At 33.4% G+C, this 27,111-nt stretch overlaps 1 protein-coding gene across 1 annotated transcript in view; it reads right to left on the minus strand.

The window, feature by feature from the left end:
- The window catches only part of CPNE8 (copine VIII), a 214,551-nt gene that overhangs the window by 40,161 nt on the left and 147,279 nt on the right, over positions 1–27,111 (minus strand). Inside the window, exons 12-14 of the mRNA XM_008578132.1 lie at positions 22,039–22,092; positions 20,978–21,039; positions 3,821–3,867 (exon numbers count right to left, since the gene is read on the minus strand). Of these exons, the coding sequence (XP_008576354.1) occupies positions 3,821–3,867; positions 20,978–21,039; positions 22,039–22,092 (163 nt within the window). The remainder of the gene's footprint in view (positions 1–3,820; positions 3,868–20,977; positions 21,040–22,038; positions 22,093–27,111) is intronic.

The raw sequence follows: 27,111 nt of genomic DNA on the forward strand, positions 1-27,111 counted from the left end.
CGTGAAACTTAACATGTATCAAACACCTTAATTCATATCTCACTTAATCCTTTCAACAAACCTATGACATGGGTACTTTCATTGTACCCATTTTTCAGATTAAATAACTTGCTCCAAATCATACAGTAATAATTGGTAAAACTGGACTATGAATCGAGGCAGTCAGATTCCACAGCCCTTACTCCTAGCTATAATCCTTTACGTAAGGATTTTGTAATATTTTAAACCCAGAATATTATCAAACTAAAACTTAATTTTGTTTTATATGTGCACAATGTCTCTTTAAGAAAAATCACACTTGAATAGATCCTTTTTTAACAGCTTATTGAGACCTAATTCATACAACGTACAAATCACACATTAAAAATCTACCATTCTATTATTTTTAGTGTAGTCACGGATGTGTACAACCATCACCACAGTCAATTTTAGAACATTTTTATCATCTCAAGAAGAAACGCCATACACATTAGCTATCACCCCCTTATCATCCACCCCAGCCCTAAACGATGACTAATCTACTTTCTGTCTCTATTGATTTGCCTGTCCTAGACATTTAATACATATAGAATTACATAGTAATTCTGACTAACTTCTTTCACTTAGCATAATGATTTCAATGTTTATGTATGTTGTAGCATAGATCAGTATTTTATTCCTGTTGGTTATGGAATAGTATTCCATTTTATGGATAGACCACATTTTGTTTATCCATTTATCAGCTGATGGACATTTGGGCTGTTTCCATATTTTGGCTATTAGGGAATAGTATTCCATTTTATGAATATACCACATTTTGTTTATCCATTTATCAGCTGATGGACATTTGGGCTGTTTCCATATTTTGGCTATAGTCTTTCACGTGCAAGTTTCTGAGTCGACGTATGTTTTCATTTCTCTTAAGTATACTCATATATCTAGAAGTGGAATTGCTGGCTTATATGGTAACTCTAAATTTAACAATTTAAGAAACTGCCAAAATGTTTTCCAAAGTGGCTGCACCGTTATACATTCCCACCCACAATGTTATGAAGGTTCTGATTTCTCCACATCCTCATCAACCCTTTGTTGTTACCTGACTAATTATAGCTATCCTAGTGAGTGGGAAATGGTATTTTATTATAGTTTTGATTTGCATTTCCTGATGCCTAAGTATGGCAAGAATTTTTTCATGTGCTTATCGGCCATTTGTATATCTTCTTGGGAGTCCTGTCTATTCAGAAACTTTGCCCATTTAAAAAAAATATTGGGTTATTTGTCTTTTTTATTTAGTTATAAGGATCTTTTATAAATTCTAGATACAAGTCCTATATGAGATGTATGATCTGCAAATACTTCTCCCATTCTAGGGGTTGTCTTTTCACTCTCTTGATAAAAGTCATTTGAAGCGTAAAAGGTTTTGATTTTGATGAAGCTCAATTTGCCCATTTTTTCTTTTGTTGCTCATGCTTTTGGCATCACATTTAAGAATCAACTGCCAAATCTGAGGACATAAAGCTGCATCCCTATATTTTTATCTGTAAAAGTTTTAGAAACTGTATAGAATTTTATAGGCTTGGCTCTTACATTTAGGTCTTTGATCCATTTTGAGTTAATTTTTGTATATGATGTGGGGTAAAAGTTCATCTTCATTCTTTCACACGTGGCTATCTAGTTGTCCCAGCACTGCTTGTTGAAAGGACTGTTCTTTCCCCAGTGGAATTGTCTTCAAACCCTTCTTGAGATCAGTTAACCTTAGAAACATGCGTTTATTTCTGGAATCGTGATTTCACTTCATTGATCTATATATCCATCTTTATGCCAGAATCACACAGACTTGATTACTGTTGCTTTGTAGTAAGTTTTAAAAGTGGGGCATGTGATCTTCCTACTTTGTTCTTTTTCAAGTTTGCTTCGGCTCTCTGGGTCCCTTGCAATTCCATACAAATTTCCACATTAATTTTTCTAATTTTTAAAAGACGACCTTTCAGATTTTCATAAAGATTGCATTGAATCTTTCAATCACTTTGGGGAATATTAGTATTTTAACAATATTGAGTCTTCTAATCCATGAACACAGCTTGTTTTTCTATTTATTTAGGTATTTAATTTCTTTCAACAATTTTTCAGAGTACAGTTTTCAGAATATAAGTTTATACCTATTTTGTTAAATTTATTTCTAATTATATTATTCCTTTTGATACTATTATAAATAAAATTGTCTCGATTTCATTTTCAGTTTGTTCCTTGGGGGTGTATAGAAAAGGAATTTTTATTTACATATATTGATCTTCTATCCAGCAACCTTGCTGAATGCATTTATTAGTTGTAATACATTTTTAGTGAATTCCTAGGATTTTTTATATACAATGTCATGTCATCTGCAAATACAGAAAGTTTCACTTCCTTTCCAAACTGGATATTTTTTATTTCTTTTCCTTGCCTATTTGCCGTGGCCACAACCTCCAGTACAATGTTGAATAAAATTGGTGAGAGCAGACATCCTTGTCTTGCGGGAAAGCATCCAGCTTTTTACCATTAAGTGTGATGTTAGCTGTGGGTTTTTCACAGATTCTCTTTATATGGTTAGGAAGTCCTCATCTATTCCCAGTTTGTTGAGTGTTTTTAATCATGAAAGTGTGTTTAACTTTATCAAATGCCTTTTCTGCATCAATTGAAATGGTCACGTGGGTTTTGTATTTTCTTCTGTTGATAGGGTATATTATATTATCTGATTTTTGAATATTAAACTTACCTTGCATTGCTGAGATAAATCTTACTTTGTTGAGGTGTATAATTCTCTTTCTTTGTTTTTGGATTCAGTTTGCTAGCATTTTATTGAGGATTTTTACATCTGTATCTGTAAGAGATACTAACCGACATGCCAAGGTGTATTTATAGTAAAAAGGTTTTCTAAATCTGAGTTTCCTCATTTGTATGAGAGGAGAGTTGGGTTAAGTGATCTCTAAGGTGCTTTCTTCCAATAAAATTCTATTATTTTGTGAAATGCAAATCAATGTGAGATAAATGTGAAGAAAAGGGAATATAATGTGAGAGCCATAGGCACAATAAGCAATTTGAAAAAAAAAAATCTAGACAAATAAAAACTAGTGGCAATTTCTGGTAAAAGATAAATAATAAAGTTCATGTTCTTCTGGTACATAATAACTTATTTTAAAATAGTTATATGCTTGAAACAAAGTTGTTTCAAGTAAAATTACAAGTCTGCTATCTTTTCTTTCTTCAAATGTTGTGTTATGTTCTTCAAATATAAATTATGACTCTCCATTCATGTAATATTATATGTCAGTCCCCCAAATGACTTAGATATGAATGTGTTGAAATGAATAATCCTTAATAATAAACAATTGAGTAAAAAGGAACCAAGCCGTATAGGTACATGTACTGTTGAATTACATTTATATAAATTGGTACATACAAAAGTACTATAAAAATGAGGATTACAATTAGACATACTTCAGAACCGCATTTATAAATGGAAGAGAATAGACGGTAGGAGAATAAGTAGGGGAATACAATGGGCTTAACTATATCTAAAATTTGTATTCTTTTTAAAAGCACATAAAACAAAAACGATAATATTTCAACATTTAATAGATCTTAATTAGGACTGTTATGCATTTGGGTTATATTTCTTGTAGTCTTTTATACATCTGAACTATTTCAGAATATTTAAAATAAAGGAAATTATGTAAATTTTTTATGAAAAGCTTCAGAAGTATGTAAATGTAAAAATAAAATATCTAGCCCTAATGAATATAAAAATTTATTTTCACTTAATTGCCGATAATTTTTATGAAGAGATAATCATAATACTCACCATTTGATGCTGTAAAATCGATAGCCACTGTGAAGTTGATTTGTGTTCTGGAATGTAAGTAAACAAGAATCATTAGTAATTTAAAAATCTCATAAAAAGAGTTTATTTTCCATTTGTATATTTTTAATGTCACTAATTTCTTAAATGTTAATTACAAGCAAATATGTCATAGTATACATTGGATAGCATCAGTTGGGCAGTTTTATAAGGTAAGAACTTGGCAACAGTCATACAACTGTAAACAAAAAATAAAATCTCAGGAATAAAAGTAGCTCCTATTTTGGATCACAATAACTGAGTGATTCATAATGAAGTCAAACTGCAAGTAATTATTTGCCAGTTTCAAATGCCAGTACTTAACATTAATTTGTCTGTTTCAAAATCATTCTATAATCATCATGAAATTATTATGCCCTTAAAAATGTAGCATAGCTAAAATCACCTCTAATAATGTCATTCCTTAGACTAATTCTTTTTGATAATCCTAAAAATGCAGTATTTTCTTCTTCTTTCTTCAGAAATAAAGTATTTCAGGTACCAGACTATTGCTCATTGCTCACAGCATTCCTGTGTGTATGTGTGGGTTTGTATATGTATTTATAGGTACAGATAAATACCAATATAGAGAATTTATGAAATTTGTTATATGTTTTAGCTTTTCAACATATGATAGTTACCCAAAATTATTTTACTTGGTTAGTTAGTTTGTTTGTTTGTTTACTTTATTTATTTATTTATTGATGGAATCTAAAAGAGGTGGCACGCACATAAAAAAGTTACTCTTGTTTGTTTGTTTGTTTATTTTATTTATTTATTTATTTATTGATGGAATCTAAAAGAGGTGGCACGCACATAAAAAAGTTACTCTTTTGGTATGTATACTTGTGACTCTTTCTATATGTAATTCCACCTCTTTCTTACTAAAGAAGACATAAGAAACATAAGAACACAAAAAGTGACAATGATATGATTGCTACAATAACCTGAAATCACATCTAATTTAAAAAATAAATTTTAATTAAAAAATAAATCATTTAAAAACATGAGTACTGAGTATTTTTTTAGCAACAAATTACTTTTGACACTTTACAATTGACTTAACACTTCAAAGTTTGGAACTGTTGTATAAATGATGATGATGATAATGATAAGACTTAACCAAAACAATCTGACTCTGGGTACTACAGCACAGGGTCCCTTGTAGTTCTCTTAGTAAGAAATATAGTAATATTTCCTTCTTTCTCCAAAAATTCAGGCTTAAAAGACCTAAATACAATTCATAGATTGATACAAATTCAGTTTTTTTCCCTTAATGAATGAACAACATTTTGTACTTACAGTTACTAAAACTAATATAGATTCTCTTTATAGCTATATGGTAATATTTTTTTTCTCAGAGTAGAAATCAGGTTTATAGGCTAAGAATATAGGCTAATTTGGAGGATAACACTAATCAGCATGAACCGAAATGAGTACAAATTTTTAGAAAAAGAATATAGTGAGACATTTGGGAGAATATCGTAGAATAATAAACCCCTTCAAGGGACTGAAAAGAACAGTAGCCATCAGCACATTGCTTTGCCATTCTGCTGCTAGGTAGAGAAATGCTGTAATACATAGCAGTAGTATGTATTAGAAAGGTGCGGCTGTTGAGTCTGAAAGAACTGTGTTGGAGACTCAGCAACCCATTGGTAACCTTAGCGAAATTTCAAACTCTTGGAAGGCAGATGACTGGCACATAGCCATAAAATGAGAAGTAAAAGAAAACCATATGAACTATATATTAAATACACATAATATATATATACAGTATATGATCTATATATTAAGTATATATTATATATACTGCTTAAGTTGCTTAACTTATGTAACAACATGGGGAAAGTTATAGGTGGATTTTCAACTGTGCAGGAGGTCAGTGCCACTAATCCCTGCTTTGTTCAACTCTATATACACAAGGGTTCTTCAAAAAGTTTGTGAGAAAATAGAATTAAAAGATAATACAAATCCTTCCATGAACTTCTTGAAGTACCCTTCATATATGTGTGTGGTTACATAGCTTTTATCAATTAATCTCACAATAATTTTATAAAGAACATACTATTTTCTTCCTTTTACAGACAAGGAAACCTATGCTTACAAAACTTAGTAACTTTCCACACCAGTAAGAAATGCAGCATTAGAATTTGAATTCACATCCAACTCAAAAGATCATATTCATAACCTCTATCTTATTATTCTTTTTGTCCAATTAAGGACTTGCAAACTGCCTGGCTATGATAAAAACATAATAAAGGATAGTGATTATTATGTTGAAAACCTTAAAAAGATACTACACAGATGTCCTTAATGATAAAGACACCAGGACATAATCCCATGCTTGGGAAAATTTGTCCTTCTATCAAGTATGTTATCAAATACTTAAATAATAAAATTATCTGTATATATGCCTTTTTATGTTATTTCAGTCAAATGACACCTTATTAGAAATGGAAATAACACTGAGCTTCAGGAATATGTTTTAGCATATTATAAAGATCAACTTAGAAGTTCAGTCCCTAGTTCAAACTCCCCTAGGTTGTAGGGATGGACAACTTGATTGGACTCTCATAATAGTGTCTGCACAATGCTTTGAACATATGGCAATCTCACTGTAGTTACTGGGTGAATGAATGCATTTATTTTATAGTTGTTTCTAACTTGCTCCCCAGGATAGCCCAGGACATAACCACCAACTTCCTAGAAGCATTAGTTGCAGATAAAAGACTTCAACTGTTATTGATACAAAGGTCCTCTCCAAACCAAAGTGTGCCTAGCAAAGCTACAAAGAATAGTTATAGCTATTAACTAAAGAACTATATACTGTACATAAGGATGAAAAGAGAGAGAGAGCAGATATTTAGAAATAAACTAACTTACACTAAACAACTAAATTACAAAACCAATTAGAGAATGTACAAAAAAAATGAATTGTAAAAAAAAAAGAGAAAGAAAAGAAAAAAGAAAGAATAAGGAGAAAGGAAGGAAGGAAGGAAGGAAGGAAGGAAGGAAGGAAGGAAGGAAGGAAGGAAGGGAGGGAGGAAGGGAGGGAGGAAGGAAGGAAGCATCAAGGAGTACTGTTGAAGCCCTGGACACTCCAAGAATAAGTATAAAAAATGATGCATTTTTCACTGAATGGTAAATAAAACCATTTGGTAATCATGGTGCAACAGAGACATTCAATGAGTAAAGCAGAATCCTTGATGTACATTTGGTGGCTTATTGATTACAAGGTTTGATAAATTCTTTTTCTTGTTCTGCATGTCATAAAGAATCTCTCTCTATTGCTTTGAATCAGCAGCAGTATTCGATCAGAAGGAAAATATTACGCATTAACACCATAAAGCATCTCATGGTAGTGATGGTCCCTTAGCCTATCAAAGCACTGACATATTTTCATTCAAAAAACTATAGTTCAATAATTATTTATTAAGCCTGTTCCAGTTGCCAAGCACTGTGCTAAGTGATGAAGAGAAATGGGAGCAAATGAAGCACCATCCTTGAACTCACGGAGCTTACAATTACAGGTTTATATTATTAAAAACAAAGACAAAAACATCATGGCATTTTATTAAGTTCATAATCAATAGCATAGCCTAAAACTCAACTGCACATTTACTGTGGATAATAACTTGTTCATTCTCATGATTCCCAAGAGTTCCCATTCATATTATAAAAGTACTCACAAAGTGTCACATTCTATATATTTAGAAAATACTAATAAAAGTTTTAAAGAAAGTTGCTGACAATACTACAACTTCAGGCTACAAGGCAGATTACTTGAAGACTTTGATAAATGATTTGTGGCATAAAAGTAAGCCAAACAGTATCTTCATCAATAATCTTGCCACCCTTTTTCACTCACTAACATTGCTTGAAGCTTAATGTTAGAGAAAAAAATTAATCATATGTCAAAGTAAAAACTCTGAATTCACACAAGATGATTCCTGACAGAATATTCATAAAACAATCACATATATATCTTTGAAACCTTTTGCTTAGGAAGTGTTACTTTACCAGTCATTTTATGTTTTAGAAGCAGACAACAAAGAGGATTTCAAGAAGCCCCGAAAGCAGTACTATATTCTAGAATATAAAAAAAGTTATGCCTGCCAAATTGCGTGAGTCAGTACTAACATCTCATGAGACTTCCAGTGCATATGTCCTAGTACTGCTAAACTCCTACACTTAGAAAATGTCCTTATTTTACTTTGCCACCTTTCCAAAAGCTGTGAATGACAGAGAAGTCAGATTCCAAAATGAGAAGACTTTACTAGTGCAGCAAAGATCCACAGAAAACAAGTATATATGTGCATTTCAAAGAAAACTACACATACACACACATGCGCACACACACACACACACACACACAATAATACTGTCTTAGATATCTCTTCTACAGCTCTTTCTTGTGAATTATTGAGAACTAACAACACACACACACACACACACACACACACACACACGATAATACTGTCTTAGATATCTCTTCTACAGCTCTTTCTTGTGAATTATTGAGAACTAACAACTGGGATGGGAGTGTACAGGATTGCTTTCCATTCTTCCCAATTTCAACTCCTGTTCAGTTTCACAAAATAAACATTATGAATCCTAAAGATGAACTTCCCCCACCCTTTTTAAAATTAATCTTGACAAACACAGGTTCAGATCCTCTGGCTATTGGAGTCTAGAACGCATAAATGCAGTTGGGATGCCCACCCAACTCTAATACTCCTCTCATTCTTGCAAGGCTGGTACCAGGACCATGCTTCTGCCTTGATTTACTGATATGCACTCTCGTGCATACTTCGGTTCTAGAACCTGACCTGAAAAACTGGTTTACATGCCTCAGGCACTGTCATCCAGCCTCATCCTCCTTGACCCTATCTCACCATGGTCTAAACTTTGAACCCTTTCCTGGGTTACCTTTTCGCTGTTTCTTAAAAGTAGCTCAACTGCCTGAATGATAATACAGATAGCTGCCTGATTCCCAACTTTCCTGCATCTTCAAAATTCCTGCTTCCCATACTCATAAACTACTTGTAGAATTAACTGCCTTCAACAAGTGAGATCTGCTAGAATGAGGGCATGTTTTGAGATACACAAATGCAAATTCAAACTTTCACCTACCAGTAATGTGATATTGGGAAAAGCCATTTAACCTCCTGCACCTCATTTGTAATAAGAATAATAAAACCTTCCTTGGTTTGTTGCTGTGAGGACAAGAAAAGCACCTGTCCTTTAGGAGGCACTCATTAGTAGTCGAGGCATTGTTAGCACCATTACTGATGCTGGTTGTTCAGGACCTGAGTTCAGCATACTTCTTTGAATGCTGCTGCATGCAGTGCTAATCAAATTTCTGGGTCTACCAGAGTTTCAGGTTGTTGCTCAGAATCTGACCTTCCCATGTCAGATTTCCTCTCCTTCACATCAGATACCAAGGCCACAACCTGCCCCAACCCCAAACTCCACCACAAATGACCTAACCTTGTTAGAATGCGTTATCTGGGTACTCTCTCGAACAAAATCCCACTGCATTAAGTAATTGTACACTTTAACCTCTGCCTTGTTTTTCTGTCCATTCTTCCAAGCACTTTGGATTTCTGAGGGACCAATGAAATGTCAAAAGTAAGAATAAAAAGAAACTGGAAACAAGTCATGTGATTTGTCAACTGTTTATACTAATATTCTCTGTTCTTACTAAATCCAGTTTTTATAAATTAACAAACCTTTGTGTTTTCTCTGGACTTTGAAGATTGATTTCAGTACTTTTTTTTTTTTAACACAATAAGAGTGCTCCAAAGTACAACTTCACAAGGAGGATAGCTCATCTTTTTAAAAGCTCCTTATCAAAAAAGGTACACAAAAGCACCAACATTTTTTCTAACTGGTAGTTAGAAACTATATCCTAAGTGACGTAATCAAAATAAACAATCCAGGGGCCGGCCCGGTGGCGCACTGCTACAGTGCGCTGCTTGGGAGTGCGGCGGAGCTCCCGCCGAGGGTTCGGATCCCACATACAGACGGTTCCCGCTCACTGGCTGAGCAAGGTGTGGGCGCAGTGCCGAGGGTTGCGATCCCGTTGCCGGTCCCGGTCCGGTACGGGCGCGACACTGAGGGTTGCGATCCGTTGCCGGACACGAAAAAAGACAAAAAGGAAAAATAAATAAATAAATAAATAAATAAATAAACAACCCCAAATCAACCCCAAACCCAAAATACAAGCACCACCTGATGGAATCTCGTTTAAATGAGGTAGGTGCTGGAGAGGCAATGATGCAGAGACTGGAGATGGAATGTCACAATCTCAGCCAACTACCTAGTTGTGTCTCCTTTGCCATCTTTCTGAGCCCCAATTTTCTCAAATGGTCAATACGAGGGTACTTCAAAAAGTTTATGGAAAAATAGAACTTTCTGAAGTATCCTCATAGGTAACAGCTACTTTGAAGGAATCCTCTAAATATTATAAATAAAATTTCTAATAAATATTAGAAATAAAACTTCTGAAGTACCTGTACATAACAAATACTCTACATGATGAAGGACAAATTCCTGAAGCAATTCTCTCCTCATACATATTAACTGTTTCCTCTGTTGGGTCTAAAGACACAGTTCTCTATATTAACATAATTTTCTTTTTTGTTAATCCTTCCCATTGTGCTGGTCAGTGGTGTATCAAAGTAGATGAAATGTGCAAGCAGGAGGAGGTGCACTGTCTGTAGAGGATTAAAAGCAATAATGTAATCTACTGATACAGAGTCTACTATTTTTGTTTTGTTTTCTCAACATACAATGTAGTTGATTTTCATGTCCCTTTACCTATTCCTCCCTCCTCTTTCCCTCTCCCCCCTCCCACCCATCAACATCATATCTGTTCACTTATCTTAACAAGTTCAAGGAATTGCGATTGCTGTGTCTTCTTCCCCCCCACCCCATTTGTGTACTTATTTATTTATTTATTTTTAGCTCCCACAAATAAGTGAACATGTGGTGCTTCTCTTTCTGTGCCTGACTTATTTCACTTAATAAAATTTTTTCTAAGTCCATCCATGTTACTGCAAATGGTAGTATTTCATTCTTTTTTATAGCAGAGTAGTATTCCATTGTGTAAATATCCTACATTTTCCATATCCACTCATCTGATGATGGACATTTGGGCGGGTTCCAACTTTTGGCTATTGTAAACAGTGCCACAATAAACATTGGAGTACAGGGATCCCTTCAACATGATGATTTCCATTCTTCTGGGTATATTCCCAGCAGTGGAATAGCCGGGTCATATAGTAAATCTATCTGTAATTGTTTGAGGAACCTCCCAACCATTTTCCAGAAAGGCTGTGCCATTTTGCAGTACCACCAACAGTATAGGAGGGTTCCTTTTTCTCTGCAACCTCGCCAGCATTTATCATTCTCAGTCTTTTGGATATTAGTCATTCTAACTGGAGTGAGATGGCATAGAGTCTACATTTTAATATCACCATACAGCAGCAATTCTAAGCAGCATCAGTGATGAACCGCAGATCCTACCACCACCTGCTCTTGGTAAGCCACTATTGTTTAGTTGTCTCTGTTCCTGCTTCCCCCAGCCCCCAACCTATCAACTGTCCATCAGAGCGAAACTATTTTAGAGATAGAAAAGTTTGTTATCCACAATAGAATAATTTCACAGAAATATATAATACATTTTTGTTTCTTTAAGAGTTCATATATTTCAAAGAAAAATTCTGTATATCAAAAGAGGAAATTATTAGCCCACCATCAGTAGGAAAAGATTTACAGTTATTTTCTTAATGTAGTGATAGTTCTGCAAAAATCCATTGTTGTTACATCTCTCAGTTTTTTTTTTTTTTTTAGTCTTCATTTTTGCTTGGCTAAAAATGCATGCTCTAGCCATGCAACATAACTAACTAAGAAGCTACCTGATAAAATAATTTGGCTAAATTAGTACTAGCTGTGATGATGAAGTGTACATATAGTTTTCTTTGACTTTGAAATGGATAGCTCTGAAAAAAGTAACCTGCAGAATAACACAAACTGGCAAGGAAATCATGATGTTACAGGATATAAATAAACATCCCTTAACTTTCCAAGCATGTGTTTTAAATGTCCATATAATTAAAATCAAGCGTTAACCAAAACAATGTTCATATTTGTAAAAGTTTATTTTCTAAATCTTAGTTCATCTCAGTTTAGTTTAGATATGATAATGTTCTATGTGAATATATTTTTCTGTAAACAGCAGAATGACTTCATTTTTGTTAGATTTATTCCCATTCAATACTGTAGGGTTTAGCTCTCCACTGATTTGATGAATTCAAAGCACTTGGGTGCTACAACAAGAAGAACCATAAAAAATCCTAGACACGTGTCTTCAGTTTTTGAATAAGAAATTGCATTGGGGGGAGGACCTTATAATATTGCATGTTCTGGCAAGATGTGCTCCCTGAGGCAACATATTCAATGTAATGCCACCAATTTTATAAAACTAAGGCAAACATATTACAGCATCAATGCAATTGCTTCAAGTATTTTTAAGGAAAAAAATCATTATGTAGCTTATTGATAAAGGGACTTACTGATATTCAACTCACCTTTAAAATAAGCAGTTTTAAGAAAGCAATTTTAACCTCTAAAATGAGCTTATGATAAGTAAGTAGTTTTTTTCTTTTTTGTGTGTGCTACTTTTTACTTCTTTTAAATGGGATATAAACATTTTGTCTATAATTTTGGTCAAGTTTTAGATTTAGGGTCAAGACTTCAAGTTGGAGTGAACAGACATGTCTGGATTGAAAGACGTGTTCTGGAATTATCCTCAAACAAAATCAAAGTACGAGAAAGTAACTTTTATTGACTTTATAAATTTGAATATATATTTTTCTCTCCACGTCTCTGACAATGAGGGCAATTGCTACCAACAATATTATGATGAGCAAAGGAGAGAAGACATATTGGAACTTTAAACACATTGAGATTATTCAGAAAAATGATGGCCAGCATTTATTGAGGGGTAATTATGTCATTTAATCCTCAGCCACTCTACGAGATAGATTATTCCTATTTCATATGAATGGAAATAGGTTATGCTAGCAAGAGGTACATTTAGGATTTGAACTGTGCAATTATGCCGGAACCCAAATTCTTGGCCACTACTACGCATTGCCTCAATTATCAGCAACCATTTCTTTGAAAACCTGTCAATTTTCACCAAACGTTTACCTCTTTTTGAGATTCTTTCCTAAAAACTTGCCCACTTAGCGTCTCCCCTGTTACCTTCTCTCATGAGCCCTTCCTGTTAAGACATGAAGAAAACATGAGAGTTCATGCTTCTAATCTGGATCTTGCCTTTTCCTCTAAGTAACTACCAACCCAGATATAGGGTTCAGTTGAGATACTTTCTGTCTGAGACAACACAAGAGCGTTTTCTCTTATCTGAGAAAGACTGGTCCATCTGTTTTCTTTGGTGATTGTGGTATGCGGCATGGAAAAAGAAAGGTCACAAGACGATAAAATCTGAGAGAGACAGATATGGCAGTTTGTAATACAGTTCACTGAATTGTCCCTCTGTGTTTGAAGTTCTATCTGTTCACAGTGTTTTAATTATGGTAGGAGATTTGGGAGGAAAAAGGGTGGAAAGACATGCTTAAAATGGCTGTCTAGTAAATCCATATTTACTTAATGGCTACTTTGTGACCAGCCCTATATTACTATTTTAAAATTGTGTCTCTTTGAAAAGACAAGTCATATGAAGAGACAGTTAAAATGACAGCCAGGGAAACTAGCAACTGGCTAGAAGGGTCCTATACAGCTCACTTGAACTGGGTGGATGAGAGTTTGGACTTTCTTCAGAGAAAGAAAATGAGAGTCTGTCGACGTCCAAGTTTTTGATACACTGAATTTTCTGATAAAAGCATAGACCGGGGTTTCATGTTGACGTGAAATTCTAGTAGCTTGGCAGAGATTTAGTGTGCAACAGAATTTTTGATCTATTTTCCCCCTTTATCTGTCAGCCAAAGAGATGTGGAAAACTTCATGGACAATTGTTCCTTAGTAATGCTGGTGGTAAAGTGGAGTTTTGTGAACACTTGAGAGGCATAGAGAACTGAAGAGCAGACAAACCAAGTTGAAATTTATTATTCTGCCCTCAGATATTTATAATGTGAGCTGTTGGGAATATGAGAATATGTACAGTATTCTACACATCTGTAGAGGTGAATAAACCTATGTCACAAATAATAATAATGCCACCTAAGAAGTATCTTAAATTTCAAAATAGTAGTGATTTGAAATCAATCTGACATTGTCCTTATTAATGATAATTGAAATTGCATAGATTAGGGGTTACTTAATAAACTTCTTTAGTAGATAATTATATCAAACTTTTAATATCTAAAATTATTTTTAATAAGCAAAGAGAAATAAAATAACTATGGGAATAAATGTATAGAATATAAATAAATATAATGACCCCAAGGTCAATAATCCAGAAGACAGAGTCAGTTTTTTACTATTTTATAGTAAAGCTTCTATATGGATATTGTTCTTCTATTTAGGAAAAAAAAAAAAATTCACTCTCTCAAGCCATAGAATGTATCTCATGCTCCAGGAAAAACATAGTATTGCTTAATCAAAAAGAAAAAAAAGGTTCTAAAAATTAAAAATTAAATTCTTATTTCTGAGGACATTTGCATAAAAATCGGATCTTGGCTGGTTTAGAATGTGTCTGTCTCAACTGCTCACTGTGTCCCTGAATCCATAAACCTGTCTACTGAAGCTAAACACGGTGTTTTAAGGATTGAGACAATGAATGAAAAGTAATGAGCTAACATCATGGTTTCACAAAACAATCAAGGTTATACTTTCATGTAAATACCTACACCAATAATGACTCCAGTAATGGAAGCCTAGAATATTCAATACTAAGAATTAGGCCTAAAATGAAGTTCCTTTGAAGGGGAAGATGTTAAAGGATTATAAAAACAATTTCATTCAGAATTTAAATATGTTCATTCTAAACCCTGCATAATTTCTACCTGAATTCATGAGAAAACAAATAACATTTCTAAAATTTTTATAAAATTATAATTTTTTTGTTTTTATAATTTTCTATTCAATTATTTTTTGTGAGACAAAATAAGAAGAGATAAAATTTTAAAGTGCAATTCTGGAAGTTCTTTCTATGAGTTTAATTGCAGTTTTGACAATTAGCAAAATTACTACATAGTCCACACCAGTTGCCCGTTTTATTTCTTTTCTCTATCCCAATCCTCCAGTGCATCCAGTCTTAAGAGAAATGGTTTATAAAATTAATATAGAGGACACAATGAATTCAGGAAAACCTCAACTAACTTTATTTGATGGACTAGAGTTATCTAGAGCACCAATTTAATTGTTGCTATGTGCATTTTACATAATGATTTTTCACCCTTTTTAAAGACCCCAGCTTTATTAGTCAATTAAGATTCAACATAAGCACACCCCAACAATGAAAAGGTTATGGTGAGAACACCCTTGAATGGATGCCCCTCTAAGCTAGCCTAGCAACAAAACAATCTGCAAATGCCGGTGATAAATGGTGGTATCTTGGTATTTTAAATTAAAAGTGAGGAATCACTGTATTCATTATAAAAGACATATTCTTTATTATATGTGATTCATGATAAAAATTACCATTAATTTGTTCCAACTGCTTTTGAAACATACTTATTTTGAATTATAGTGGGGCATCTTTTAAAAAAAAGCCAACCTTGGTAATTCAACAAATCATCAAATGTACTAATAAATAGGACCTCCAATACACTACTTTGGGTTATTTGATTGATTGCAGGCCAAAGTTTTTATTTATTTTATTGTTCTTTTTCAATGTCATCAAAGGGCATGAAGCAAAGACAGGTGGGCAACACTTCAGCTGAACATCCAGTTTCACATCTTGGTCCTCAAAGAAAGCTGGGGAAGTTCAGTTGAAGTGTTGCACACTGTACAAAATGTAGCACCAAGCTACCTTTCTGTGTTTTATCTTCAGCTGAAAATACTCAGTCTTTTATGGTGGGACTGCAGGAAGAGGGAGTAGAAGAAAAAGTGTTCTGAAAGCTGTTTCCAAAGACACACCTTAACACGGGCTTTTGTGGAGAACATGAAACTGGTTCATAGACAGAGGTTTCAAAGATGAAAACTGACAATGTTTATAATATTTGTCTTCTAAACTACCAAAATGAAAAAGGAAGGACAGCTCAGTAATGGTAAGATACAGTAAATGTTCATATACAGATTTTAGAAGTATAAATTATTGTAGCCTTTTAGCAATGCCACTGAGAAATAAATAACAAATTGCAAAATACACATACCATTTCATGTAACATTATTTCTAGGAAGTGATTACAGACATGTTTAATAAGTGCACAAAAAGCTATGCACCATGGTTTTATGTTGCAGCCTTGTTTATAATAAAAGTGGATATAACTAAAGCATGTATCAATAGGATTTTTAAACCAAATTATGCACATCCATAAAATGTAAAACTCTTAAAATAACGTACATATATAAGTAGTGACATGGCAACATACATGCAAAATATATTTAATGAACAAAACGTATAATGCAGAATGCTGTGCACAGCGTGATCCCACTGTTATAGAAAATAATGACATGTTAGGGAATAGACAGGTAAGAATTACATCAAATTCTAACAGTGATTATCCCTAGAGTGTGTGATTAAGGGGGATTCTAACTTTAACTGCTTTCCATTTTACCTAACTTTTCCTTTTACCATTTTGTATTTTATCTTTATAATACGAAACACAAAATATAAATATTTAAAAATTTGGAAGACATAATACCTTATTTCCCCAGTACCTGAAAATAAACACTAACAAAATAAAATAAAAGCATTTTGTGGTTTCAGAAAAAAAATATTATTAAGAGTACTAATTATCACCCAGGTGTTAAACAGTTTTCAGAATTTTTTCAGTTGCAAGAGACTACATATTTTGACTGATATCATTCAAAAGAGAGTCAGTAGCCATATTGAAACTATACATAATTAATTGCCTATGATTTCAATTAGATCTAATTTGAAATGAGTGTGTCATTATATTTATATTGCTATTCAGAAATTTTTATGTAATTAAGTGTCTGCTTTTAATATGATTTTTAATCATACAGTGAATTTATCTGCTTAGAGGTTCAGGTTTTTTAATAGCAAGGGCAGGGTATCCAAAAGTCTTACAATGCCTAAAACAAGCAAAAAAAAAAAAAAAAAAAAAAAAAAAAAAAAAAGAAATATCTGTAGGAAATCTATCAGGAAAAATTAAAACAACTTGCTGAAATATTTGGAAGAGATGTTTGTAGTCACTTAGTTCTATAGTGATTTTAATATTGTTGTTTCCCATTTCAAGCTGCTATGATTTGTTATTTTCACATTAAAAGAGTTTTTTTTTAAAGAAAAAAATATAAAACTCATTTCTTATAATTAAGCCCATCAGGTATTCTATGAAGCAAATATACTGATCAATCCCCATATCTCAAAGTTAAATAAAGTTTAAATCATCATAAATATCTACTAATAAAATTCTTGTATATTCTGCATGCCAGGACATCACTTTCCTTCAGGCTACGTAAATTCAACTGGATTTTAAGTGGCAACAATTAGATTGTGTCAACCAAAGTAAATTAACTGCCTAGTTAAGATATGAAACAACGAACTTGAGATGCCTTAAAACTGCAGCCCTGTAGATACAGGTCCAAGAAGTCTTGCACATATGCTCTACAGAACAAAAAGAGACGAGCATTTAACGGGAAAGGACCTCATAAAGGAGGAGGTAGTTACAAAAGCTGTTTGTCAAAAGGCACTCGGGAGAGTGCGCGCTGGGAGCGCAGCGACGCTCCCACCGTGGGTTCAGATCCTATATAGGAATGGCCGGTGCGCTCACTGGCTGAGCGCAGTGCGGGCGACACCTCACCAAGGGTTGCGATTCCCTTACTGGTCACGAAAAAGACAAAAAAAGAAAAAAAGAAAAAGAAAAAAAAAAGTTGTGACTGGTGTTGGAGTATTTTAGGAGCTCTTATCTCTAAAGGATTGGTTATAGCTGCAGCTTCTAGGTAAAGATGAGTCTTAGGGTTACAGCAGGTTTTTTCAACAGCAGAGTGTGTAGAAAGTTCTTCTTGGAGCAGGTGCTGTGTGTCCCGAGTGCTTTTTCCTCCTGGGTCCCTCAATTCCAATTTTAGTTTGGGTATGACAAGAATGACCCTATATGTATAACCAACTTTCACGATGTTGTATATTAGTGATACAAATACCAAAAAGTAAGCAATACAGGTAATAAACTTTATTGTAATTATTATTGAAAAGAGAAAATTTTCCACACAAATATTACTCATGAGAGAAAAGGAGGAGCAAGGGGAGAGCAGAAGGGGAGGGGGCCAATGGAGAGATGGGAGAGCTCATTTCCATGAGGCGCTTAGCACAGGGCCTGGCGTATGATAAGGTGTCAGCAAAGGTTAGCTACTATTACATGCCAATTACACTGTACAGTAAGCTAATAGGCTAGAATAAGCCTTCTGTAGGAATATAAACAATAATTTCAGAGTGAAAAAAAAGTAAATATCATTAAGGCCATGGAAGAATTGGAAGATGTAGCTGAATATCATTTTACAAGTAAACTTTGGAATATCAGATTCGTGTGAACTACAGGAAACTGAAGTTCAGACATATGAAATGATTTGCCTGTCACTACATAATATGAGGAGTGTCATGACAGAGCTAGATCTCCTCACTATATCTTTAATAAAGATCAGAATTTAAATTTTCTGCCCAATCGCTTATAACAAGTACTATAGAGCAAAGATAGATAAATTCACACACAGACACATAATACAATAATTATTATAGCTTATTGATTTAGATTTTGGACTCCACTATCAAAAGGGACAATATATTAATAGCTCTGTATTTTACTTATAGATATGAGGGCTTCAAAGACTGTGAAAAAATAGAACTAAAAGGCAATATAATTTTTCCATAAATTTTTGAATTATGCTTGTATTACAAATAGTGATGAATAACAGGTAAATGTTAGTTGTAATATATTGTAAGTATATTACATACATTTATTAATATACATTTATATAAGCATAACACATGTAAATAATATTTATTCATGTCTTTTGAAAAAAATATGGTCCTGTAGAAATTAATTTAAGCCCAGTTAGATTAATTACATAGTGAAATTCAAGCTCTATTTCTGCAGGCCCCATTTGCAAATCAAAAATGGGTTCTTATAAAAGTCTCAGGAAGTCAGGATTGTAACACAGTGTATCTCAAAGACTGGGCTTCATTTATTCACCTACTTCTGGCAGCAAAAGGTCACCAGCATTCCTTCCAGGAAAAAAAAATGTTATAAATAGGAAGTGTGTAAGCCAAGAAAAAGAATCCTAGGGGTGGTAAGCAACAGAAAAACATGACAGTGTGACATCAAGATCTTCATTGTTCCAGGTAATGTAGAAACCAGTTTGCTCTGATTAGCACTGAAGATTTTCAAAATGAGGTGAACAACCAATAAAGCAACAGATTTATGAGCAACAGATTCTGAAGGTGTTTTTAACTGAGAAACTCACATCCAGGTATTACCAGATTTGCACTGCTGACAAAACATATTGGGTATTCCTTATACACATACACACACTTCACATGCTCACAAAGCAAACAACAACAAAAAAATACTGAAAGGAATTTATAATATTTTATAACTTCACATTAGTATTTCAACCTGCAAAATACAGCCGGATGTATCAAGCGTTTTTTTTAACTTCATAACGATGGTACTAAGGGATGCCCATTGTCTTAACTACTTTCTTTATCAATTATTGTCTGCAATTATTAAGGAGTTTATTTTTACAGGAATAAAATCCATTTTTTATGACAAATTCAACTTTCTATTTTTCCATCTTCTAAAGATGAAAATAAGCAGACATTGGAATGCTAAGAGAGCTGGCAAATATTTTTTCTACCTAGTACTTTTTTCTTTAACTTGATTCTGAGTCTAAGTTAGAGGGTAGGTTTCAGGATGCCCTTACATAGCGAAGGTTCACCATTTAGGGTGGTATTGTTTTTTATTGCTTTGTTTCCTTTTCTAAGAGCACAAGGGGCACATTTCCTGTTGTTTTTTGTTTGTTTGTTTGTTTATGTGAAACTATATTTGTTACTTTGTCCTCCTCATTCCCTCATCTCGTTCTTCAGCCGACCACATTCTTTCAGTGAATCAGTATTGAAAAACAAAAAAGGCTGATTGGCTGAATCACAATTAGGAAGAGGTTTACACAAGTGATATCTCTGATTGTTATTATTCATCATGAAATTACTAAACACATTCAAATTTGCCTCTTACCATTTTTGTATATTGTAAATACAAAGTAAAGGCAAATAAATTAGAATATGTGGACATTTTATATTGTAATAACAATGAATGCTTGTTTTCAATCTCTGGGGGTGCTTGATTAGGTTAGAAAAGGGAACTGGGTTGCAAATAGAAAAACAATTGGAAAGATCTCTCTATTTACTAGGATATAAGAATCCATAATACATTATCAACACAGGATCTGTCTAGACTTTAGAAAATTTCAACAGTTACAACTACCATTTTTTTCTGAAATGTATTTTTGCCTGGAAGCCATGGGAACAACTAAATGACAATTCACCATCCCTTTCTGCATTATGATTTTGAGAGGTACATTCCTTTAATATTTTGGACTTAGCATAATTTAAATCAAGCCCTCAAGCTTTTCTCCTATTTTAAGAATAATAAAAATGCATGTAAAAAGTCCTGTGTTAAGCAAAAGAAAGCATTCTATAAGAGTGCACATGATGGCTTTATTTACAACTGTTAATTTAAAAAAAAAACAACGTTTTTTTCTCTTTGTTAAAAAAAATTACAATTTGCCCTCAAAGTAGTAGCTCTTGGCATTTTATAAGACTTTCCTCTTTAGGTCTGAAACAAAAGTGCAATAGGCTTGCCATAAAAATATAATAAAGTGATCATTTCAATTGCTGACTACCTCGTAGTAGCACTTGCTATACATATTAAAAGAAATGCTTAAGCTATGAAACAACTTTAGAAAATGACTTACCCTCCCTTAATATAGTCAAGGAATGAGACTTCTGTTTCTACCAAGAAAGACAGTAAAGTTACCTGTGGGAGGAGGGAAAAAAAAAAGAATCACCTGCTAGTACTAACTACAGCCCCAAGTAAACTTTATTCTGTTAAAGAGAAAATCATATTTCCTAGCATTCTCAAAATCACTAAAGACATTATTCTTTATTAAAATCTGCTAGGACCGATTGTTCTTACATTTAAACTTATTGAAAGGAAAGGGATTCAAAAAAAATTAACTAACTCCTTTCTATGACGATTTTACTTCCTTTGAAGAACAGAGTGAAAATTATCTACAAGGACACTGTGTTACTTCCCATTTTAGATAAAAGAAAAGATGAAAGGAGATGAAAAATGGATAAAACTCAAAAACCAAAATCAGTGAGCTAAGCCGTAGAACAGGAAATGTGCATTTTTGTCACGGTTCTGTAATAAGGCCATCTAATCATTTAAGTGTCTTGCGTTACGGAAATCTTTAAAAAGAAACTTGGAGAAAACTTAGATTTTTCCTCTTTCAAGAAAAGTTAATCTTAGGAAAAAATCTTCCCTACATTTTTTCTCAAAATCGGATGATATTGATTTTTCACAATTTTCATATACTTTCATCTTTGTACACTCCTATATTGACTTAGTATGGCATTCCCACAGAGTTGTCAGTTTTAATGCACTATAAAACAGCACTTTTACATCACATAAAATAAGTCTTAATAGACAAGTTTAGCCAATAAAAAGTGTAATATTTCTTATTACCACTTAAACTTTTTCATGTCTGCCTGATTCTCTGTACTCGGATTCCATTGAATGAAGAGTTCATAACAGAACTTCAGCTTCCACCTGAGGCTTTAAAACCCTTAGGATAATCTGTAGGAAGCCAAGTCACTACCTCCTATTAGGTATTCTCCATTACAGTCACTCCTATAGAATGTTAATTTTTCTATTATATTCCTTCATATTAAAATCTCAAGTTAAACAGAACATAACTCAGTTCTTTTGTTCATGAATTTGAATCCTTAGTGAATAACATAAAATTTGACTTACTGTTCCAGAATTAGTATATTTTTTCTTCTTTCCTTTCTTTTTGGGATTCACCACCTTAAAAAGCAGATAAAATGATTAAAATGTGTTAGGTTTTATATTGAATTTTTTTTAAAATGTGCCTTCACCTGTTATGCATATATTAATTTACAAATAACTTCAGTATGACTCCTAGACAGTCATTCAACCCAAGAACAGACACTGAGGAAAGGACAGCCTCTTCAGTAGATGGTGCTGGGAAAACTGGATATCCATGTACAGAAGAATGAAACTAGACCTATACCTCTCACCATATACCAAAATCAACTCAAAAGTTTAAGTATAAGAACTGAAACTATAAAATCCCTAGAAGGAAACATAGGATAAACACTTCAGGATGTAGGACTGGGCAAAGACTTTATGCATAAGATCCCCAAAGCAGAAGCAATAAAAGGAAAAATAAATAAATGGTATTGTATCAAAGTAAAAAGCTTCTGCACAGCAAAAGAAACAATCAACAGAGTGAAAAGACAACCTACAGGATGGGAGAAAATATTTACAAATTATACATCCAAAAAGGGATCAATATACAGAATATACAAGGAACTCAAATAACTTCAAGTAAAAAAACAAAAAAATCTAATTAAAAAATAGGCAAAGGAGCTGAACAGACATTTTTCAAAGGAGGACATGCAAATGGCTAACAGGTACATGACAAAATTCTCAACATCACTAATCATCAGGGAAATGCAAATCAAAACCACATTGAGATATTATCTCACTTAGCTAGAGTGGCTATTGTCAAAACGATTGAAAATAACAAATGCTGGCAAAGATGTAAAGGGAACTCTTTTATACTGTTGGTGGGACCATAAATTAGTACAGCCATCATGGGAAACAGTATGGAGGTTTCTCAAACAGCTACAGATAGATCTATCATATGATCCAGCAATCCCACTTCTGCTTATATACCCAAAGGAATGAAAATCATCATGTCAGCAGGATACCTGCACACCCCTATTCATCACAGCTCTATTTACAATAGCCAAAATATGGAACCAACCTAAATGTCCATCAACGGACAACTAGATAAGGAAAACGTGGTATATATACACAATGGAATGCTACTCAGCCATAAAAAAGAATGAAATTCCACCACTTGCAGCAACATGGGTGAGCATGGAGAAAATTATCTTAAGTGAAATAAGCCAGGCACAGAAAGATAAATGCCACATGTCTTCACTCATAAATGGGAGCTAAGACAGAAAGAAAGACCACAATAAAACGTTGAACTTTCTGAAGGAGAGAACAAACCTATAATTACTAGAGGTGGGAAAGGTGGAAGGAGAGAGGGGTTAGGGACACAAAGAATAATTATAATTTATAATGATGAACATGCTAATAATATTGATTTGATTACCACATACTTACACAAATACTGATAGTTAACTCTGTACCCCATAAATAGGTATAATCAATTATGTTTCAATTAAGAAATAAATTAATAAATTTTAAAATATTAAAAAAAATTTGGTCAGTAATGTTCTTCTCAATCACTTCATGTCTTGATTACCCTTAGCCATCTGCATCTTCTTAATATAGAGACCTTTAATATCCAAAATCCTAAATAATAATGGTTGCTTTGTAGAGAAATTAGAAGTCACTAAAGTATATTAGAGAGACAAAACTTTTTATTAGATAAAATATATTAACATAGCAATTCATACCATGTGTGAATATTTAAGGGATCTATTGACCTAACTACCACTTTATAATGATACAAATTTCTACCAGATACCCATGCTACATAATAATTGGTAAAACTCTGGTTTGTGAATGTAAGATTGAATTTTTGACTACTTGTTCCATGAGAAAGTATTATCGCACTTCTGTATTAAAAAAGAACTGGCAGATAAAGGGAATATAATGATGAGTAAAGCCTGTCGATCTAACAGGATAAATAAAATATGTAAGTCCCTTAAGAGAGAATCCTGCAGCTCAATCCAAAATATGGAGAAAGCATTTGATAGGGAAAGAAAAATCAAATAATTTAGGAATAAGTATTATTTGAACTAGAATTTATTATTTAAACTAGGGCTCCAATAAAAAGAAATCAACAAATACAGCATTCTAGAAAGAGAAAAAAGTAATTGACCCAGGTTGGCTGGAGCAGAGAGAACACACAAAGAGATAAAAAGTAAATCTGAAAAAAGTAAGCTGAAGGCTTGCTCAGGAGATCCCTCATTTAAGGCTAGGGAGTTTGGAGGTTATTCAGCTGATATTTAAATGGCAGAATAGTATAATTGTTCTACAGGATAGAGTGGCAGGGAGAAAAATAAGAAGCAACAAATAGGGTCCTATTCTAAATCATCTATGCAAGAAGTAATAAAGCATTAAATAAGGCAGCAGGATTGAAAATGGCTAAGAAGAAAAACTCAGAAAATAGAATAAACTGAATTCAGCAGGTGCACGCAGAAAACAAAAAGAGGAATTGACTCATCTATTCACTCATTCCATGTATTAATTTTACCATTTATTTCAGAAAACCCTGGCTGAGCACATTCTATAGGAGAATATACAATAGTCAAGATGTAGGGCACTATCAGCAAGATGACACATTTTTTAGATTAAGTAAATGGTGAAATGGTTATTCCATTAAATGTGGAGAAGGTTGGGGAAGAAAGGTGAGATTTGATTTTGAGGCTTAAGGAATCCCTCAATTTCTCAAAATTATTTGAGTAACATAGTACTGAACAATATATAGGAAATTGGGTAATAAAATGAATTCAATCAAAAGTTAAAGAATAAGAAGCTCAGTGATATATTTACCTTGAAAATTTGTATTTCTGCATTTTCTATATAAAATCACCCATCTAGCATTATGGCTATTGTTTAGAAGAGAATGTTTTTCCTCAATTTTAGGAGTGAATTTTCAGTAGAATTTCATAAGTACCTTACAGTTCATATTAATCTTTTTGGCTTCCAGCACATCATAATTTACTATTGCCACATAGGAATTATCTCAGACTATTTGATTTTATGATTAAATTGCATAAAGATTTGATATTTAACCACATAGGACAGATTTAGCCACCAGTAAAGCATCTGATATAATAATAATAATAATAATAATAATAATAATAATGAAATTATATAATATATGAATATAATATCATTTATAAAGCTAAATAATAGATTTAGAATGATGGAGTAAAGATCTCTGAAAATTTGGTTCTCCATAAAGGCAATGAGAACACTACCAAAAGTTGTCAAAATCAAATTTTCTCTTGAATCTGAAAATTTATCAATGGCCTGCAACAATCTCAAGGATCATTCATTCAAAAAAAAAGGGTGAATCTCACAGTGGTATTTTAACTTTCCTTATCCAGTCCAATATTCCCACACCTGTAATAGTATTGAATACCAACAGCTTTGCAACCACAGTAATTGATGAAACCAGTGCTCTAAAAGCCACTGAAGAGGACAAAATGGGTATGGAGTTCATTCAAAAGTGTCCTTTCCCAGAGAATTGTCATTAATTGACTTGTTTGGAAACTCTTTGGAAAAGTCCCATTCTTGAGGCTTGGGCTTGTCTTTGAACTTGACTCAGAGGTTACTCAGTGGGAAAAGCCATATCTCCAGAGCACTGTTAGAAACAATCAGTGGCAATTGTTTAACAGCATATCTGCTGGAGGATAACACAAGTTGGGGCAAGTAAGAGGCTAACCCAAAAAACTGAAAAGGACAATCTGAGGAATGAGATGTCTATAGAGAGCTTTAAAAAGCTCTGGTATATTTATTGCTGGAAATCTAGAAGACCATGCACTTATGAAGGGCTGTGTGCATGCCCAGGAAAGATGTGAGGAAGCCTTCATCCCTCATCTCTGGCTCACCTAAAGTCTCTGCTCAAACAGCAAGTGAAAGCTAAAGCAGAGTTTTACAATGTTGGGGCATAGAAGGAGTATACCAAGGTACACAAATCTCTGTTAAATCATCTGCTGTTCACTAAGCTAACCAAGCAAAGCCTTCAGTGGCCCACACAACAACAAACCAGGTTTTATAGAATTAGTAGATAAAAGTCACTAAACAAACAGCAGGAAACACAAACCCTGGGTATGGTTGCTACATTATATAATTTATAATTTATAGCTTTCAACAACAACAAAAACACACAAAAAAGAATCCGGAAATTATGGCCCATACAATGGGAAAAGCAGTCAATAGGAACTGTCCCTGGGGACTTGCAGATAGAGGATTTATTAGACACAATCTTTAAGTCAGCTATTACTGATATGTTCAAAGAACTAGAGAAAAGCATGCCTAAAGAATTGAAGTATGAAATAATATCTCACCAAATAGAAAATAGTCAGCAAACAGATCAAAATTATAAAAAAGGCCTGAAAACAAATTCTCAATCTCAAAAGCATAACTGAAATGAAAAATTCATTTAGAGGGCTTCAACACAACTTTTGAGCTTGCAGAAAAAACAATCAGTAATCTTGAAGATTAGTCAATTGAGATTTTCTAGGTTGAGGGACAAAAGAAAAGAAAAAAGGAAAGAAGTAAAATAAACAGAGCCTAAGAGACCTGTGGGATACCATGAAGCGTAACAACATATGTAACATATTCATAATAGCAGCACCCAAAAGAGAGAAAACAGAGACAGGGACAGAAAGAAGATTTAAAGGAATAATAACTGAAAATTTCTTTGGCTGTCTTGACAAAACTGAATTCCTTGCACAAGTGCAGAAAATAAAGTTTTCAATGTGTTTGACCAAGGGCCTTTTACTGAAATCCTAAAACCACTTGTACATCATACATAATGGTCTCTCAGATTTTTAGACTGATTTCCTCTATTGATAATATGTATAATAAAAAAAACATTTATATTTGAAGTTATGGTACAAATACTCTTGCAGGGTGTTTGATAAGGAATAATAATTATTAAGCTTCTTTGTCATTTCATCAGATATGGCACCAGTCTTCTTACTAAGCAAGCTTTGTGGGACAAGAGACAGTAGGGATTGACTGAAACCAAAGATCAGAAAATATCGGTAAAAGCTAAGGAAACTCAAAGTGGTTGATATCTGGAGGGCT

Source organism: Galeopterus variegatus, unplaced genomic scaffold (genome assembly GCF_000696425.1).
Source record: "Galeopterus variegatus unplaced genomic scaffold, G_variegatus-3.0.2 Scaffold1635, whole genome shotgun sequence".
Taxonomy (NCBI): Eukaryota; Metazoa; Chordata; class Mammalia; order Dermoptera; family Cynocephalidae; genus Galeopterus; species Galeopterus variegatus.